This window comes from Chionomys nivalis, chromosome 3, assembly GCF_950005125.1.
Source record: "Chionomys nivalis chromosome 3, mChiNiv1.1, whole genome shotgun sequence".
NCBI lineage: Eukaryota > Metazoa > Chordata > Mammalia > Rodentia > Cricetidae > Chionomys > Chionomys nivalis.
The window spans coordinates 59708031-59728513 of NC_080088.1; the positions used below are offsets into that span (position 1 = coordinate 59708031).

Sequence of the window (20483 nt, forward strand, 5' to 3'; positions counted from 1 at the left end):
GCTCCCAGACAGGATCCAGGGAAGCAGGTCTTACATCTGAGGGGCTGGCAGACCCCTTTGCCCTTCCAGACATCAGGCCTTGAGTATCTGCCAATGGCCTGACATGGAATGTTCAACCCCGGAGAGCAGCTTCAGCCTGCCAGGAAGACAGTGGTGACAAACCCCGTATTATTTACAGCCAAATGCTTCTCCCAGATACTTTTAAGTTAGTCAAAATTTTGACCACAGACGTAGGAAGAAATATATATATATATATATATATATATATATATATATATATATATTTGTTGTTGTTCGAGATAAGGTTTCCCTGTGTAACAGCCCTGGATATCCTGGAACTAGCTGTTGTAGGCCAGGCTGGCCTTGAACTCACAGAGATCCGCCTGTCTCTGCCTCCTGAGTGGTGGGATTAAAGGCGTGCGCCACCACCGCCCAGCAGAGTTACATATATTTTTATGGTGAGCACTATTCTCCAGAGGTGATGCTAACAATAGATTCTGTCCATTCCTTCCCAAAATTTGATACTGACCTGTGCAGGGATGCTGAAAAAACAGTCATAGAGAAGGTAACGACCCCGAGTCTCAGGGCTGTGTGATGGGTGCTTAGAGGGTGACAAACCAACCTTAAAGAAAAACTGTGAGGGAGTTGACAGGAAGGAGAGTTGGAGTGGGGGCGAGGGCTGGGGGGGTGGTTAAGAAGGGTTCTTTCTAAGTTGGGGACTTTGAGCAGGGACCTGAAGAACGCAAGTACAATCTGGGTGAAAGATCAGGGCAGGAGCTCTTGCTTGGGCAAGCAACAAAGTGAAATCCCCAAGGTTTGTCAAAGGACAGCAAGACTTGGCCACAGTGAGGTAATGGGTGAGTAGCGTGGGAGATGGGCCGGTGCCAGGACAGGGGAAAGTCACAATTAAGAGCCTGTCTTTAGTCTTGGTGTGATGTAAGTCATAGCAAGGCTGAACGTGAGCCTAGACACGAGTCCCAAGCCCCAAGGTGTGTGTAGTGTCTCCTATAAGTCCTCCCATCGTGAGAGAGGGCAGAAGGCAGCAGCAGACCCAGGAACTGGCAGCTCAGCTCCCACCACAGAGCTGCCCTGGGGACTCACCTTCCACGGTCAGCTCCACTGTCACCTGGCGGGCACCACTGCCATTGCTGGCTTCACAGGTATACTTTCCGTTGTCCTCCTCACGGACAGGGTGAATCACAAGACTGAAAGTCCCCCGTACTCCATAGTCCAGCAGGAAGCGGCCCCCATGGGTGATGGTTTGCCCATTTCTGTGCCATGTCACCTGTGGCTCTGGGTAGCCCCGGACCTACAAGAAAAAGAAACCGTGAGGGCTTCTGTTTCACACAGGCTCACCATGTGTCCTAGAGTTCAGAGTTCATGGTTCCTATGCATTATATGCTGGGTTGCAAGAACAGTACAAAAAAAAAAAAAAATAGAAAGAAAGAAAAAGAAAGAAAGAGAGAAAGAGAAAAGAAAATAAAAGAAAGATCTCAATAGTTTGAGCACTGTGACACACAAATGTGCTGCATTTGTAATTGCAGCATTTGGGAGGGAGATGGAGGAAGATCTGGAGTTCAAGGTAATCCCCAGCTACACAGGAAGTTCAACCCTGGGTTGTAAGACCCTATATGAATCCCTCTCCATCAAAAACAACAAACAAAAAGCACCCAAAATACCAAATCCCTCAATATTAAAATTTATTGAGTATATGCTGGGAAAGTAATATATTTTATATTTTGGCAATAAATCATTAAGATGAATTCCAACCTGTTTCTCTCTGAAGTTTCCTTGTAGTTAACTATGTAACACGAATAATAAAAACCTAGAGACAGATATTGGGGTTGGGGTTCAACCTGAAGATCAGAGAAGCAAAGCCACTAGAGAGCTCTTTCCTCCAAGAAGTCTTCAGACTGAAAGAGAGCAATTCCTGTCTCATGCTGTCTTATAGTTCTCTCTCACGCTGGGATTAAAGGCGTGCACCATCACCGCCCGGCCTCTATGGCTAACTAGTGTGGCTGCTGGAATTAAAAGTGTGTGCCACCACTGCCTGGCCTGTATGGCTGACTAGTGTGGTTGTTTTATACTGACCTTCAGGCAAGCTTTATTTATTAAAATACAAATGAAATCACACCACACTACTGGGAGAGACAGCCCTACACACGCCTCTCTTGGCAGTCTCAGGATGGTCCTGTACCAGCTCTTTGCCTCTGGCAATAGTTACGACCGTCTGTGACTGCTACGTGGTCAGTGCTTTCCCAAGTACCTGACTCACCCAAGACTCAGAGTGAGTCCCTTATTCAGAAAGTACAACTCTCAAAACAGGGAGAAAGGAGGAGATAAACTCCCATCTAAGAATTATCTTTGAGGGGTCAGAAAGAAGGCTCAGCAGTTAAAAGCATGTGTTGCTCTTGCGGAGGACACAGAATTGGTGAGGAGGTCTCGCCTATGTCAGAAAGCTCACAACTGCCTGGAACTCCAGCTTTGGGGAATCTGAGGTCCCCTTCTTGACTCCTCAGGCACCTGCACTCACACATGCATCTCTCTCTCTCTCTCTCTCTCTCTCTCTCTCTCTCTCTCTCTCTCTCTCTCTCTCACACACACACACACACACACACACACAGAAAGAGAGAGAGAGAGAGAATAAATTTTTAAAAAATTACTGAGTTCCAGACAAGAAAATTCCATTAAGTGCCCTTGAACACCTGAAATGCAAAGGATCCCCTCAGGCTGGACTTATCTTGAGCGGAACAGTGCTGCCCAGTTCACCCTGCTCAGCGAGGACCTAGAACTGGGCAACTCTGCAGTAGGAACGCACAGAGATCGCGTGGAAGGCCCCTGGAAAGGGAGTCGCTTTTGTCACAAACATTGTAGAGACATTTTTTTATTCATGCAGCCATTCCAAGGCGAGAAAGAATGGCTGCAGGTGAAATGGAACCAAAATTTGCAGTATAAACCCTCCCCACCCCCCGACTCTCCCACTCCGTAACTTCCCCCCTTCCTCGCAAGGTCAGGTAGTGATGCTATATGGGCATGAGGGGTAACATCTGCTAGTTCCTAGGCACCCACACACAGTTTCTTCCCTAAACATGCTAGGGGAGGGAGCTCTGTTGCAGCAATGATAGTTGTCTTTCTCTTGATGCTGGGGATCCGCCCCAACCTCACAGCTGCACTAGGCTAACTTTCCTGAGTTCCTCCGATCCCACCATCTTCAGACTCAAGCCTGAGTATCTAGGATATGGATTTTTGTTCCTAAGGAAGCATTGACTCCCAGTTAAAAAGCCCAAAGCCAACAATCCTTCTTTGATTAATTCATATAATCATCACTTCAGCAGGAGTTTATAAATCTTATATGATCTGTCCCTCCAGCCCTGTTGATATAGAGTCAGGCTTCAACAGAAAGAAGAAAGAAACAAAGAAAGAAAGGAAGAAAGAAAGGAAAGAAAGAAAGAAGGGAGGGAGGGAGGGAGGGAGGGAGGGAGGGAGGGAGGGAGGAAGGACCCAAACACCAAATCAGTATTATTCATCTCATTTGCAATTCCCACAAACAAAAAGCTCCTTCCTATAAAAATATAAATTATGCTCTTGACAGAGACAGATGTCCCACGAGGAAATGCTTCAGTTTTTAAGTTGTCTCCTTCAAAACTTGTCAGCAATGCCTGAGACTGTCAGGGTCTCACCACAACTATTTCCCACCTTAGATGTGACTGTGACCACATCCACCCAGGTATATGAACCCTCACCACTGCTGTTCGAAGCCAAAGGAGACAGTGCAGGTCTCTGCAAGTCAGGTTTTGGGAATCCCTCCTTTTCTTTTTAGTTAACTGTCTACCTGTGATATTTCTGCAAATGTCACACACTTAGTCTTTGTTAAACAGAAGAAAATATAAATGTGCTCCCTACATTCATGTATCCCTAATGGATTACAGTCACTCATTCATTTGATGAAATAGAAGAACTATACAAATAACCACTATGTGTGTTTGAAGGTGGCCCACATTGTGATACCATATAAAATCATCATCATATGGCCTTGATCTCGTCACAAGCACTCATACAAAGGAACATTCGACAGCAGGTATCCTAATAAAACAGTCTCCTGTGTTTTCAGAGAGCAAGCAATGAGGCCCTGGTGTGTGTGTGGGGGGGGGGGTGGTCACATGCGGATTGCAAGCCATGAGTGTCTTCTCCCGAAGTCTGTTAGGTAGGGCTGGCCCATTCTCCTGAAGATGATCCCAGAGGCCTGTCGACTTCAGAGCATAGGGGCTCAGCTCTGCAGCCAGGAGCAGATAAATCATTAACAGCATCTACGGCTTCCAAACATTCCAGCAGTGTGCACGCTGGCCCCCTGCAGCAGGCCGCTGGGGGCATCAATGATTAACTGGGAACACTGAGAGCGTTCCAGACCTTAGGGACATGATCCCTTGACCCTTTCCTCTTTTCTCCTCATTGTCTTGTTCCAGAGTTACCTCTGAAATGCCGTATTAAAATAATTATTCAAAGATTCCTGAATATGCTGAAACTGGCATGATTTTATAAGACAGTCTAAGTGCGCAAACAAGACTTCCAAAGCTCCTGGATCTAGGGCAAAGGCAGGGACTTTGTGACCTTGCTCAGTTCCGAGGTCTGATCTGCAATGTGAATGGACACAGGTCCTGCCACCATGAAAGAAGCTCAGCACGCCCCTGATATCAGTCAAAACTGTTCAGTTTCAGGATGTCCCTTTTATCACTCACTGCCTGTCCTCTATGCTGGAGCCCAAGTAGGGAAGATGGGAAGTCTTGGTTCACATTCTTGGGGTGCATGCACGGCTTTCAGTTAAAAAGCTACAGTTGGGAGTTTTATGGTTGGGATTTTTCAGAGGCCGGTGAAAGCTCACAGATGTCTAGTTCTCAGAGAAGCTCCACACAGACCCTCTCTTGGCACTGTGAGGGAGGACCTTAGGTAGGGCTGCTGTCGTAGAACGCTATCCTCCGAGCCTCACAGCCATCGTCTTCATTAGAACAGCTGCAAGAAACTGCAAGAGAAGCCTGAGGTCTGGCTTCTTTACTGATGGTGTTCCCTCACAGAAAGAGGGAGTGGAAAGGGTCACTGGACCCTCATAACTGCCCCTTACTGAGCTTCCAAGCAATCTGCATGTAATTCTGCCCTAACTGTGCATGACTGTGCGCTCTTGAGAGTAGACAGATTGTCAAAGGTTAATTGAAGGGGATTCCATCTATGCGGCTTTGGGCTAGTGTTCATAGTCTTCATCCATATTGGGGAGAGACTTTGTGATGGCAGAATTGCTTTAGGATCACTGATGCTCCTGTAAACAACCCTTCACCCATGCTCTGTGAGTAAACCAATAAACTCACTGATTCCCCAGGTTGGGCTTTTGTGGAATCCTACTTTGGTCTGTTGTTGGTGTCCTATAAGGAAAGGGGCAGACACTGGTTTATGTCTCCCCAGGGAAAGAGCTGCCTCATCAGCTACCCTGTGATGGGGACCTGAATGGCAGCCATGATGCCAAGTATAATATTAGAGACAGAGTGGAGTGGGTTTCCCACCATCTCACATGGCAGATGGAGGGGCACATTTAGGACCACAGTTCTGGTCTCCAGTTTCAGAGGTTGTCCAGACCTCACTACAAATTCCTCACTAAGGAAAACAAGTTTTGTATAGCTCAAATTGGTGGCAAGAACCTCTCTCTCCCAGACCCTCCATCTCTTAAGAGGTGAAAGCAACGTCCAAAGGGTTCACAAAGGATATGGTCATGCCAGAGGGGACTCACAGGTTGTTCCCTTGTATTGAAAGTAGGACAGGATCAGGGCCATGTGATCTCATGACATCGCAGGAGAGCTAGGGTGGAAAAGAGAGGGCAGTGTGGCAGCCAGGCCTCAGTGCCTAGGTCTGGTCAGACTTCCTGGTCTCTCTGCGCTGTAATCCCTTCCTAGCATGGAAGAGAAGATTATTCTTTAGGTGTCCTGAGTTCCCTCTGTCTCTGAGGTATGGCTTTACGTGGTGACTCACCTCGCTCTTAAAGTAAGTTTTTCCCTTTCACCTCCATTCCCCTCTGGGCCCAACCCACAGCCTTGCTGCCTTCTAATTCCTCATATGGGAAAAGCAAGTGACCACAGGAGGAATGTTCATGAATGCAAAGAGGCTTGCCCTCCCTTTTCACCATAATGAGTTTTTGGAACTGGCCCCAAAGAGGGTCATTCCGAGGAGAATCATATTTTTGCCACAGTAACCACATTTAATTGGAGGTTGTGTTCTTGTACAGAAGCCCAGAATCAAATAAATCAGGGGCATAACCAACAACTGTCATAAAAATAAAGATACAGCAGTCAAAACCCCTATAATAATTTTAAATAGTAAGACCGTGCTCCCGCTCTATAAAATGTCCTTAAAAACCGTTATGGCCTCAAAAGGCCTTTAAAAGAAAATGGGGCTCCTGAGAGTGTGGCTGGTAGGGGAGAAAGCAGGGCTGCTATTGGGGAGTGTTACCCCTCCTCGTGTCAGTGTTCAGACCTAGTGGAATTCACTCAGTGACCAAAGGGGACCGTTCACTAGGCTATCAGACTGGCAGGTCTCTTCGAACATGTTGAGGGTCCTCACCCATCCCTCATTGCCTAGGGCAGACCTTCCCAGCCTGAACTCAAAGCAGTGGTAATACTGCTGACTGCACAAACCTTCCCAGACTCTAAGCCACACATCTGCCTTCTCTGAACTTGATGCAAAGTAAAAAGGGGACAATTTTGCAAAGATGGACAGCCTCCGTGGGTCTTCTGATCCCGGCAGCTCCTGGCCCTGTGTGTACTCTGCAAGTCCATACAGCTGCACGGACAGCTGTAGCAGTCTGACTGTCAGCCAGGACCAGGCAGGATGAAAGAACTGAGGTTTTGCCCACATCTGGGATGAAGGGAAACCAAAAAGAGAGTATCCAGGATTGGGCGCTAGCCCAAGAGAAACAGACCGTCTGGCAGGATACTGGGGACCAAGAAGATGCACATACAAAGACTAAACAAACAAACAAGGCAAGCAGTGAGCTAGAATCACTAGGGGTATAGCAGGCAGTAACGGGTGGATGCTGGGGATGGCTGGGAATTTTCCCCATGCACACAGATCCTTTTCCCGTTGCAGCTGCTGCCTGTGGCTCTATGCTCTGAACTCTTCGTTCTCTAACAAGGCATCGCTATCTCCAGTAGAACTCTTTTCCTATTTTTTTTTTCCCTTAAAGCAAGTTCTCACTTAACTGCCAAGATGGTCCTTGGACTCACTCTGCAGCCTGAGCAGGCCTTGAACTTGTGTTTTTCCACCCCCTCTCTGCCTCCCAGGTAACTAAGATTGTAGGTCCGTGCCACCAGGTTCAAGCACCTGTGTTTATAATACATGCTGTATCCTGTGGTCAAAGACTAGAACAGAGCTGAGGATAACTGGAGAACAGGAAATAAAGCTGGCCATGAAGATCTATACCTATGATTCCAGCACGGAGGAGACTGAGGCAGGAGGATCGCAGGTCTGTAGCCGACCTGAGCTACATGGTGAGATCCTGACTTAAGAAAAAAAAAGATGTAGGGGGCTGGAGAGATGGCTCAGGGGTTAAGGGGACTGGCTGCTCTTCCAGAGGTCCTGAGTTCAATTCCCAGCAACCACATGGCGGCTCACAACCATCTGTAATGGGACCTGATGCTCTCTTCTGGCCTGCAGATATACATGCAGAGCACTTACACATAAAATATAAATAAATAAGATTTTTTAAAAATGTAGAAAATAAAGGCAGGGCTGCAGAATTGGTGGAAGACTTAGTCCTCTGTTCCACCTCTGAATATGAGCTCCCGGGTAGCAAAACATCACCTACCCACAAAATGGACCACAGGTACCGTGAGTCTAGCCTTGTGGGTATATTAGGGGGTGAGGAGTGAAGAGTAAGCCATGGCCAAAGCATGACCAAGCTTCAAGGCTCACGTCTGTGCCAGCAGCTGGCACCCACCCCACAGCAGGCAGGCAGGTACTTAATTAAGGCTTAGGATAATCCCCTTGCAGCCCAAAGCCCCAAATGAACCGGCAGAATGCACCAGGAAGAGATCATAGCCGCTGACAACAGCAATTAGGAAGCCTTAGCTGTGGCTTCTTTCATCCCCGCCCCTGCTGGGGAAACCGGAGGATGAAAGCTGTTCTGAATGCCATCCTCAGAAGGTGTTCTTTAACTGGATCAGTGGGTGCCAACTGGATCTCCTGGGACACACCCTTCAAGTCCCTTCAGGTCCTTGTACTCTGCCGCTTCCATTTCTATGATTCTTCTTTCTTTCTTGTGAGCAGAGACATAGGCACCCTCTAGTCTCTGGACTCCATTCTCTTTCTCTGGGTAGCCCAGGCTGTCCTGGAACTCACTTTGTAGACCAGGCTGACTTGGAACTCAGAGATCCCCCTGCCTCTGCCTCCCGATTGCTCTCCTTTTTCTTTCTGACAATTTAAGGCGTCATGAAGGTTGGTGGCCTTGGGTGACACTGCAGTCCTTTTAAAATCTTACAATGAGAAGCCATTCCTTTTTGTCAACAGGCATAACTTCCCTATTCTCATTTAATGAGACACCTAAGTCCTTGAAAATGAGCCACCAAGACACAGGAGTACAGGGGAACTCCCATACTGACAATTCTTAATTCCCTGTAGGTCAGACTTTTCATATTACCAAGATTCTGACTGAATTTCAGTCCCCTTTGGGGTGGCTAGCAGAGAACTCTTCCATGTAAACTGTGGTTCTGGCCTTATTTCCTGTTGTCATGGGGCTCTGATGGCATAGTCTTTAGCTGACAAGGCAGATCCAGGAGGTTAGTGTTCTGTGGTGGTCCTCAAGCTTCTGTGATCAATTTCAGAGAGGTTCTCCATCATAGAAAAGGCCACTAGAAAGCATGCGGCACTGCAGACACCGAAGGAACCAAACCTTTGGTGGGGTTTGGTTTTGGTTTGCTCAGGCTCTCCTGACTACCTCCCCAAGGTCAGCAGCATGTCCCTTCTTAGGGGAACTGTGTCTTCCCACTGCATGGGGGTCTGGAGGGGAGGCCTGCCTGTGAGCTGCCTCTGACCAAGATGCTTGTTAGATATTGGGCACACATACCATCAAAGGCAGCCAGTTTGTGCTCTTCCCTAAAATTCCACTTCTGACTCTTAGGAGACCAAAATTATCCCTGAAACTGTCTCTTTGGCTGCCTCTGAACCTCTCATGTTCCTGCCAGTAAAGGATCAAACAAGTGAAAATCTGAAAGCCCAGGTATACGATAAGGAGAAGCCATGAAGACACTGGAGGGCAGCATTGTGGGGGCTTCAGATCTACTCAGTTATATGAAGTGATACATCTCCTCTGCTTAACCACTCTGGGACTGGTTTCTGTCACAAGTGAAAAAGAATCCCTACCAATTCAGGAAGACATCTAGGCTCTGAAATCAGATCCGGCATACTGTGGTGTGACCTGACTCCTGGCACGTAGATTCTGACTGCATCAGTTACCGGCTGCCTGGCTGTGGACGAGCAGCTTCACTTACCTAGTCTGCACATCTACAAGACAGGAACAATGCTGGGATCCACATCCATGGAAAAGTGTATGATCAAATCAGATGGTACACATATAACATCTCATTAACAAATTCCAAATTTTACACCCACACTCTCTTCTTCAAAGTCAGTATCTTTATAAGTTATCCTATAATTCACACACACTTCCAGAATTCTTAACACTATGAAGCTACTATTGCTATAAGATATACCAACACGTACTAACACTTGAAAATAATAAGCTTAAGTGTGCCTCGTGTACAAAATTCACACTCTTATTTTTTTTTTAAAGACAGAGTCACTTTATTTGCCCTGGCCAGTCTCAATAACCCTGCCCTTGAAACATAGATCATACGGGCCTAGAACTCACAAAGATCCACCTGCCTTTGCCTCTCTCTGAGACTAAAGGCATGAGTCAGTGCATCCAGTTACAACTCATATTTTTATAGACAACTTAGAGAATTCATATTTCTTCAAGAAAATCTTATGTGTGCACATGTATGTGGGTGTACACAGGCCAGGGCATGTGAATGGTTGCCAGTCAGTCCTTTCCTTCCACCATGTGGGTCCCAGGAATTGAACTGCTTGCCAGCAAGCAGTTTACCTGCCGAGTCATCTTGTTGGTCCAGAAAGCTGGTCTATAATCTTTTTTAAACACATTTATCTACTGGGAGGGGATGCCTCAGTATGTGGGTCAGCTCTCTTCATTAGGTAAAAACCTAACACTTTAACTAAGAAAACCTTCTGTTCTGGGTGAACTGGTTTGCTATTTCTAGCTAAAGAATGAAACCAAACTTGAAAAGTGATCGTTATTTTTATGTAGCATGGCAAAGCACATTTGGAAACGAATATCCAACCTGTCATTTTTCCACACCATCATTGCCTTCCCGGAATAGTGCATGCAGTTTTGAGACAGGGAAGCATCGCTTGAATTTCTGCCTCAGTGACTAATGCGGTCCTGGAATTTGAAAGGCCATGGGCAAGGGTTGGGAAGGCAGTACCTGGGGTAACAAATCTGAGTTTCTACCAGTCATGGTTGCATCCGGAGAAAGGGATATACTTCATTGGCAGAAGGGTTGAAGGGAGCAGAGAGCTGCTCTCCAAGTCACACAGAGGTCATCATCCTCAGCCATAGGCCAGGGGCACAAGACGTGGAGAGACAGCTCACTGGTTACAAGCACTTGTTCTTATATAGGACCCAAGCTCGCTCCCAGTGTAGATAGACAGGGCAGTTTAAAAAACTGTCTGTGGATTCCAGTTGCAGGGATCTGACACCCTCTTCTGAACTCCTTGGGCACCAGGCACACATGTGGTGCACAGACATCCATGTAGACAAAACACTCATATACATAAGACAAAATAAACCTAAAAAATTAAACCAAAATGATTTGGCCCAATAGTTCCATTTTGGGATATGTACTCAAGAGAAATGGAAGTAGGAACTTCAACGCATTCTTATACCAATATTCTTAGTAACCTTCACACTAGTTAAGAGAGACCAACCCAAGTATCTATTATTAGATAACTGGAGAAGCAAAAGTTTTACAATGGAATACTGTTCATCCATAAACAGAGAATTCTGACATATGTTACAACATGGGTGAGCCTGAAGATACTATAGTAAGTGACAAGAATACTGTCACTACAAAACTTCAGAACACACAATTTCACTTGTGTGAGAGACCAAGAGAAGTTAAGTCCACAGAAACAGAAAGCAGAATAGTATTGCTTAGTGTTGGGGGGAAGGAGACTAAGAAGTTGTTTATATTTTTGGCTATGAGCCTAGCCTTTAATGGCAGAGTCATCTCTCCAGCCCATGAGGAACAAGAAGTGCAGCGAGCTGCGTGAAGCCACATCTGATAATCAGCTCCTAATTATGGCTAAGACCTGACTTATGCTGTGATCACGCAATGATTGTCAGCTGCTTGTATATACGTGGACCTATGGGCAGTGCCCACCTGGCAATCCGGGGTTGGTTGCCCATGCCTACTTAAGGGCTGGGAGGTTTTGCCCATGGAGAGAGGGAGAGAGTGTGAGTGAGTGAGACAGGGAGGGAGGAAGAGAGAGAGAGAGAGAGGTAGATAGAGAAAAGAGAAGGAGAAAGATAGCTGTGAATAAAGTCCTGAAATAAACTGCTTAGCAAGAAGAGCTCCGGTGTTATGTCCTTCTTACTGGCCGAGGAGAACCGTGACAAAGAAGGGGGCAGAAGATGGAGGGAGAGACAGCTGGAATTGGGGGGCATTTAGGGGCAATGTGGAAACCCAGTACATTGGAAACTTCCTGGAATCTACCAGGACGACCCTAGTGAGGACTCCTAGTGATGGAGGATGTGGACGGAGTCTAAACTGGCCACTGTTTGTAGCCAGGCAATGCTTCTGATGTTGGGATGGGTTGCAACTGCTTGAGCTGTTGGCCAATGGGGCCCTGTGGAGATCCTAAAAAATGCAGGCTAATTCTAGGACAGATAGTTGCTCTCTGAAAACTAACAGTGAGGTCCCATTGCTGAGGATGACATCCACACAGACTCATTGTACATAGGAAGGCGAGCTGGTGCCAGCATGGAGCCTTCACCCTGTGTTCTAGTCTCTTGATGTGGGAAGGTACTATGCAGGCACTGGAAAGAGAAACCTGAACACCAACCCAGCTTCACTTCAACTTACAATCTTTCCTGACTGCAAGATGTGTTGGGTGCAATGGTAGCACAGAAGTTGTGGGAGTGGCCAACCAATGTCTAGTTTAACTTGAGCCCACACCATGAAAGGGTGCCCATGCCCAACACTACTTGGATGGCCAGGAACTGGAGATTGGATAGCCCAGACACTTTAGAACCAAATATGACTGGTCAAAAAAAATCAATGAAATAACTGATAATTACATTCTGCTATACTCATAGATGGGTGCCTTGTCCAGTTATCATCAGAGAGGCTTCCTCTGGCAAGAGGTGAGAGCGGGTGCAGAGAACTACAGCCAGACATTACACAGCAAGTGAATCTAACTAAGCCGGGCTCACATGGGCTCACAGAGACTGAAGTGCCAAGCACACAGCCTGCATAAGTGAGCATCAGGTCCCGTGTGGGTCTGCACCAGGTCCTGTGCACATATCAGGTTAGCTTGGTGTTTCTGTGGGACTCTTAACAGTGGGAACAGGTGTGTCTCTGGCTCTTTTGCCTGATCTTGGGACTCTGTTCATCTTGTTTCGTTGCCCTGTCCAGCCTTGATGTGAGGACTTTTGTCTTGTCTTAATTGCATCCTGTTTTGTTGTGTTTGGTTGTCTCTTGGAGGCCTGGTCTTTTATGAAGAGAAATGGAGGGGAAGGAGATGTGGGGGAGAGGGTGGTGGTAGAGACCTGAGAGGAGTGGAGGGAGGGGAACTGCGGTCTGGATTACTGTATGAGAGAAGAATCTATTTTCATTTTTTTAAAAATGAAGTTGTTGTTTAATGGGCCCATAGTTTCAGTTTTATAAGGCAAAAGCTGTCCTGGATATGCATGGTGGTGATAGTCACATGATAGTATGACCATATTTAGGCAACTGAACTGTACACTTAAATGGCTAAGACCATAACTTTTATGCTATGTCTGTTCACCAATAGTAAAACAAATCAGGCCAGGTGTGGTGATGAGAGACTAGGAGTTAGACAAACACCCAGACAGACAGACAGACAGACAGACAGGGAGAGAGGCTGTAACTAGGTAATAAAGGTGGTGAGGTCCAAGATGGCCAGCTTCTTCCTCACCCTTCTGACTTGAGACAAAAGCCTGGCAGCTTTTACAAGGATCTTGTGGGCTTCTGTCTGCCTCCAGCAGGCCCCTGCTGATGGACTGACTTAACAAGTTCAAGGCCTGCTAAGGACATGTCACATAACAGAATGGACCAATCAATCATCCTAGCTTTCTTCAAACTGACCAACCCTAACTTAGGGGAGGGAAAACCCTTCAGAGGCTTTAAAAAACCCCAGGTCTTGGGAGATACTGCATTTTCCCCAAGTCTCCTGTCTGCTCTGCAGATGGTCTTTTTTTTGGATATCTCGTCCCAGCAAATAAATGCCTTCCTTCGATGGTTGGTGCTGCCTGCTGTCTGCGGTGTTTGAGACTCCTCTGCGGCTTCCTTTGCACTTCAGCTTTTCCCTGCTTTAATTCCTTAACTGGTAGAGCAAATGAACCCAATCGAGGCCCCTAAACTGTATCACTTCAATCAAGTATCACAATGCCCTTAGTAGAGAAATCAGACCAAAGTCATCCTTCTGAAGACCCAACCTTGCCTTCTCTTCTGCCCCCTCCTCTCCCTGCCCTCTGTCCCTTCACACTCTTCCTGATACAGCAGCTTTCTCTGGGAGGCCTCCCTGGCACACCTTGAGCAGTTGGTGTTGTTCTAGAAGTCTGGACAGCAGGCTATGGAAGCTTCCTGAGGGTGGAGGCAGGGGGAGGGAGGTTCATTAAAGTGTCGCTGTGAGCTAAATAGGCTACCGTCCGATACAGTCAGCTCCCTGGGAGCAGGACTCGCAGGGCTAGGCATGGAGGACAGAGATCTGTAAGAAGCTGCACTCAAGTGTGCAGAAGCTGACATGGTGCTCCTAAATGCTCTGCCTACCTTAAGCAGGGTGCTCAGGAGTCCTTCCCTGGGAAGGGGAGTACAAGGCCAGCCTCCAAGGAGACCAGGGCTCCTATATTTTTGCAAAGCGCTCTCAACAAGCAGATTCTGCTGAGCCTCTTCCTCAGCTGCTTCTGCCTCATCTGCTGGTCTTGCTAACACAGTTTTGCAGACACAGCCCCCCTCACAAGCTATTGTTCAGGAATTTTAGGGCAAAGCCCTGGGGACCAAGGGAAGAGAGAAGAAATGAATGCCAGCAGCCCTATTGTGAGCAAGCGACTGGGGTGGCTCTCTCAGTTTGCCGGTGGCGCACTGGGAACACCAAAGGGATGAGTCCTAGATCCAAGCCCTCATTTAAAGCAGATTTAGACTTCTCAGTCCAAGCCATTGAAATTGTTTCTGAAGAAGCATCTGGAAAAATGGAGGGAAAAAGCTGCCCAGTTATTTAGTGAAAAACAAAACTCAAACTTTCCTTTCTGCCCTCCTTCCAATGTCCCTTTTAACTATGTGCTCCTTGGGGATGACTGCTGGAGCCCAGAGACCTGGCGCTGAGCATCGTCATCCCCAGAGGAATCGGCCTTACCACAAGCACTGTTTAGAAGGCTGGGTATCCTCTCCTCCCTACAAATTGGGCATAGGATCTGAAATTGTCTTAACCAACCTCTAGCTTGTAAAAGGCTGGGTTTCTGACTTTCTATTCTGGTCTTAGGGACCCATAAGGAAGTAAGTGCCAATATTTAGATGGAAGCCGCACTTCCTACCCTGGGTTGAAGATCGTGTAGACGCGGGTGGCTTCAGTACAGGTGAGGGCTCGGGCCACCCTTCTCAGAGAGTTCAGGTTGCAGAAGTCCTGGAGTCCTAACAGGCCCTCGAAAACAAATATGTGGCTGGGTGACTCCGTGGTACAAGAACATCCTCAGCCTGGGTAGGGCCCTGGCTTTTATTCCCAGTATCACAAATAAGTAAAACAAATATAGCCGGGTGGTGGTGGCGCGTGGCTTTAATTCCAGCACTCGGGAGGCAGAGGCAGGCAGATTTCTGTGAGTTCAAGGCCAACCTGGTCTACAAAGTGAGTCCCAGGACAGGCTCCAAAGCTACAGAGAAACCATGTCTCAACAACACCCCCCCCCCCAAAAAAAACCCAAACAAACAAACAAACGCATATGATATTTACCTACAGTCTTAGGAGCTGAGAGAGAACAAGGGTCTGGGGTCAGTTCCACTGGGAGTGAATGAAAACTGGCCGGGGGAAGCAATTGATAAGGACAAAGGATCCCTAAGAGGAGCCTTGTAGAAGGACACTGGTGAGACCTGAGAAGGCCGTTTAGTTTATATTTTCTGTTGCTAAAATACTGCTGCATAGCTGGGGATGTAGCATGCATGGAATCCTACGTTCATTCCCCAGCACTGCATGAACCAGGAGTGATGGCGCATGCCTGTGATGTCAGCGTACAGGAGGTGGGTGCAGGAAGATCAGGAGTCCAAAGTCATCCTCGGCAACAGCAAGTTTGAAGACAGCCTGGGTGTAGTAGGGGCTGTGGGCCTCTTCCCACAGCCCGGCTCATGGTCGCCTGGCTAGCTTATGCCCCGAAATAATGACACACAAACTGTGTTCTTTTAAACACTGCTTGGCCCATTTCTATTCATGTGTGTAGCACCCCAATGTGTGCTTACCAGGAAGATTCTAGCCTACGTCCATCCTGGCTCGGAGCTTCATCGTGTCTGCTCTGGAGAGGAGAGCATGGCGTCTGTCTCTCCGAGGAGCTGCCCTGCATCTGAGCTCACTTCCTCTTCCTCCCAGCATTCTATTCTGTTTACTCCACCCACCTAAAGGCTGGCCAATCAAATGGGCCAAGGCAGTTTCTTTATTAGCCAATAACCTTCCTCCATCATTTCCCCTTTTCTGTTTAAACAAAAAAAAAAAAAAAGGAAGGCTTTAACGTTAACATAGCAAAATTACATATAACAAAACAGTTATCAAATAAGAATTACAGTTACAATATTTACATCTACTTTATCTTTATCATAACTAAGGAAAACTATAACTATCTATCTATTCTTCAACTCCATCAAAGACTCCAGAAGGATATAATATTACCTAAGCAAACAAAAAATAAGCAACTTTCAAACTCTAGAAATGACAGAGACATCTCGCTGCCTTGACAGTCACCCAAAGTTTCTCTGTACCGTTGGGGCATCCATCTTCGGCCTACAGACCCATAGTTTCCAGTAGACATTTCCATGAAGCAGAAAATTTCAAAGGCAGTTCAGTCACTATCTGCTGTGTCCTGCAGAATGTCTCGCATGAATTCATGTCTCTTTCATGAATCAGGAACCCCAAAAGATCATCTCACCTTTAGGCAAGTTCAGCAGTCCTCTCTCTGCGGGTTCTTTGTGTCCAGTTTATACAATAGTCCAGGCAAGAGCAGTTTCTTGCCCAAATAGCTATCAAACTCCATAAGGATCCTCTTCGATGCCCATCTTCTTCTTCTTGAAGTAGATTGGTGCTGCCAGGAGCAGAGTGTCTCATTGTCTTGAAAAACCCTAAGTTATTAAAACATTTAAAATACCATATTCTCTAGCCTTTGAAAGATATGATGAATGCCTATCTGAAATATATGCATGCACATCTAGAAAATCTAACTAACATGACTACAAACTTGACTATTATTAATAATTATCCATTAACAACCTATATACATTACATTTTGAAATGAACTATACAATCACAATACCTTAATCAATATCAGAAATACATATACATATAATAAAATTGACCTTAAATTAATATCAGTAAACCAAGATTCATATCAATGCAAATTATTCACATCTATATTATATCCCCCTTTAAATGTAAAAGAACATTTATAAACAATATATGGGAACATGGGCGCAGTTTTTTCTCTCCAAACTGCTTCCTGCTGAATGGGGGCGCTGTTAATCAAGTCTTTCATGGTATAACCTGTGTGCTAGGTTCCTCTCAGTCGGCAGTTGAGCAAAGTAATTTTTTGAAGGTGTTCACAGCAACCCTTCAGGAGGACGTGGTCTATCATACCATATTGGGATCGAAGAAGCAATCCAAAGAGTCTCATCCTCTGTGAAAACAAAAGAAGAAACTCTTTTCCAAAGTATCATATCCTTAGATCCAAATTCTGAAGTCAAGGTATTTTGAAAATACCTATCTTGGATTAGTTCAACAGCATTTATAAACAAATATCTTTTAGCAGCTGTTGCTCTTTTCTCAGCATTCAAACAATTCAAAGAGAGCATAATAGCATACAGTATCAAGATTTTCTGTGTACTTTCCATCTTTGTGCGGCTTTATTTTAACTCTATTTTGTTTATTTTTACTTTTGTTTTATATTTCCTGTGTATCTTTGTCCTGGAATAACTCTGTAGACCAGACTGTCCTTGAACTCTCAGAGATCCTTCTGTCTCTGCCTTCCAGGCATGGGATTAAAGGTGTGTGCTACCACACCTTGAAGTCACAGAGGTAAATTTCCCTCTGCCTCCCAAGTGTTGGGATTAAAGGTGTGTACTACCACACCCAATTACTCTCTTTCTTCCTTATTTTACTTTTAAGAACTTTAATTTTCAGCCTGTATATATTTTTAAACACACTGTAAATCATTTAAAGTTTTCTTTGTCTTTGAATCTCTCTTTACTGTATATCTCTCTTTTTCTGACCACATGAGTCTTTAATTTACCAAGCAATATCAGTAGGATGAAAGTCGTGGCTTTGACGGCTGGATCCAGCCATTCCTTAGCTTTCCAGCCTCATGGCTGAGGTACCGGCTGTAGCCATGTTTATCACCACAACTCTGTGGCGTTTCAAGGTCTTTGCCAACAAGCAAACTGCAGCATTACGTCCACAGACAACAATCAAGTCCTCTCTCTGTAGTCGGCCCTCCTGCCTCAAACAGTCAGAGTTTGCCCTGGCAGGACGGCCCAGAAAGCCGGCATTTTAAAACAGCACAACTTTTTTCCTGCTACGGCTGAAAACCGAAAAGCATGCCTTCAGCTTTTCACCAACACTGTTTTAAGTGTTTAGTGGCAGGACATCTTAAATGAGCTGCACGGTTTCACAGCTGAAGCTGAGTCAGGAAGCCTCTCTTAGATGAGAGCACTTGCTTGCCTCTAGCAAGCAGAGCAGACCCGAGAAATTGTTGCTACCAAGAAAACATGCTTTACTCTATTCTTTCCCAAGCTTTCTCAGGCTTTCTGTGGATGCAGTTATCCACGTGGGCGCCATCTGTAGTAGGCTGCTGTGGGCCTGCTTTTCGTCCTGCCCGGCTCCTGCACGGCTAGCTTTACACCAGAAATAATAACACACAAACTGTGTTCTTTTAAACACTGCTTGGCCCATTTCTATTCATGTGTGTAGCACCCCAATGTGTGCTTACCAGGAAGATTCTAGCCTACGTCCATCCTGGCTCGGAGCTTCATCGTGTCTGCTCTGGAGAGGAGAGCATGGCGTCTGTCTCTCCGAGGAGCTGCCCTGCATCTGAGCTCACTTCCTCTTCCTCCCAGCATTCTATTCTGTTTACTCCACCCACCTAAAGGCTGGCCAATCAAATGGGCCAAGGCAGTTTCTTTATTAGCCAATAACCTTCCTCCATCACCTGGGCAACGTACAAACTTCTTGTCATATCCCAGGGAGCCACCTTAGCTTAAAGCAGTTTAGAACTCACCATTTAGCTCTTTGGCCTCCCAAAGAGCTCTAGACCCTAAAAAGGCTAGCAACATCCCAGCAACCCAGCAACAGCTTCCCCAGTAGCTGCATCACTCAGGGTACCACCACATCATCACCCCAGGAGGTGCTGCAGAAGCTAAGGGGAGCTAAGCTGCCCCGTGGTTTGGAAGGACTGGGCATACCTGGGGTCCAAGGACCACTTTCCCACAGTGGCACAGCCTATTCCAGAGCCGTTTCTATCACAGGAGCTCAGCACTAGGTCTAGACCAGGGTCCCAATTCCAAGGCTGGTGTTCACACCTTCCTTTTACTGGACACAGGGAGAAATCCAATATGCTGTTACCGTCAGTTTCTCCGGATCTAAGTTTAGTGCCTCTGCAGGGTCTGCCCCACCCCACCTAGAAAATATGTAAGCCATGTATGAAGTTGATGGTGGAGACAAAATTCTCAGTTTCACTTGGTTCCCTGAAGAGAGCACTCAGGGAATAAGGACCAGCCTGACTGAAATGACACCCAATCTTCCTCCTTTGCCAAGACCCCTTAACACCTACAAAGGGGGATATTTATACTTTACTTATGTTTGCTTCTATCTTTCCTACATCAGATTCCTCCTCCTAATGCTGTCCTTCCGAAACGCGTCTACCTTACACTGTTGGAATACTGGAGGGATGCTCTAGAGCTAAGCAGAGATAGTGGACCTAGGACAGCGATGTAGAGATGCACGGTTGGTTACTTTCCTGTTGCCGTAGTAGAACACACTGAAGAAAAGTGACCCGTGGAATACAGAGCCTGGTTTGCATGTGGTTGCAGAGGATTAGAGTCCATGATCGCAGGAATGGCATGGCAACAGCTGCCAGAGCAAGAAGTTGAGAGAAAGCATGTCTTCACGAAGCAGAAGGCAAACTGGATGTAGGGTGAGGTTTAAACCTGCAAAGCTCACTCCCTAGTGATGTACTTCCTCCAGCAAGGCTGCATCTCCCCGTAATCTCTCCAAATAGGACCACCAACCAGGGACCAAGTATCAAATGCCCGAGCCTATGGACAATGTCTCATTCGAAGCACGCGGTACCCCTCTCCCCCTCTCCCTAGTCTTCAGCCTGTACTCCTCTCCATAGTGACCACATCTTTAAAAACAGTGAGAATTGATCACAGTGCAGACTGCTTAGAATCAGGCCTGGCCTAGAAAATCCAAAGCAACGAATCACTATGACATCACCTTCCATATTTCTCTGCCTACAGCAAGCACAGAACCATATTTTCCATTAAAAATAAAACAGGGCATATTATTTGATGAGAGATTTATGGGCTGCCTCCAGGTGCACGAAGGGGTTGGAGTTGCAAATGTTTCAACATCAAAATACTGGAACCAAGGATATTTGGATGATTTTATTGGAAACATGAGTTTTTGGTTTTTTTTAAAAAAACAGGAATGGGTAGTGACCATCTGAGAGGACCGCACGTATGCCAGCCACAAAGGTTATGCTTTGGTTTATTCCAGGTATCCTGGACACAACTCAATATAAGGCGGAGTTATTTAAGAGAGGGGACCAGGCATTGCACCTATTTCAAAGTTCTCCCAATGCCCAGCAGGGCCACTAAATCCTGGCTAGACTAGGTTGGCTGATGCCTCTCTTTCTGTATCCTGGCTTACGTGTCACTGCAAAATAC

At 46.3% G+C, this 20483-nt stretch overlaps 1 protein-coding gene across 2 annotated transcripts in view; it reads right to left on the reverse strand.

Annotated features, from left to right (window-relative positions):
• The window catches only part of Mylk (myosin light chain kinase), a 192151-nt gene that overhangs the window by 136344 nt on the left and 35324 nt on the right, over positions 1-20483 (reverse strand). For both annotated transcript variants that reach the window (XM_057764119.1, XM_057764118.1), the window contains exon 3: positions 1102-1309. In XM_057764119.1, the coding sequence (XP_057620102.1) occupies positions 1102-1309 (208 nt within the window). The remainder of the gene's footprint in view (positions 1-1101; positions 1310-20483) is intronic.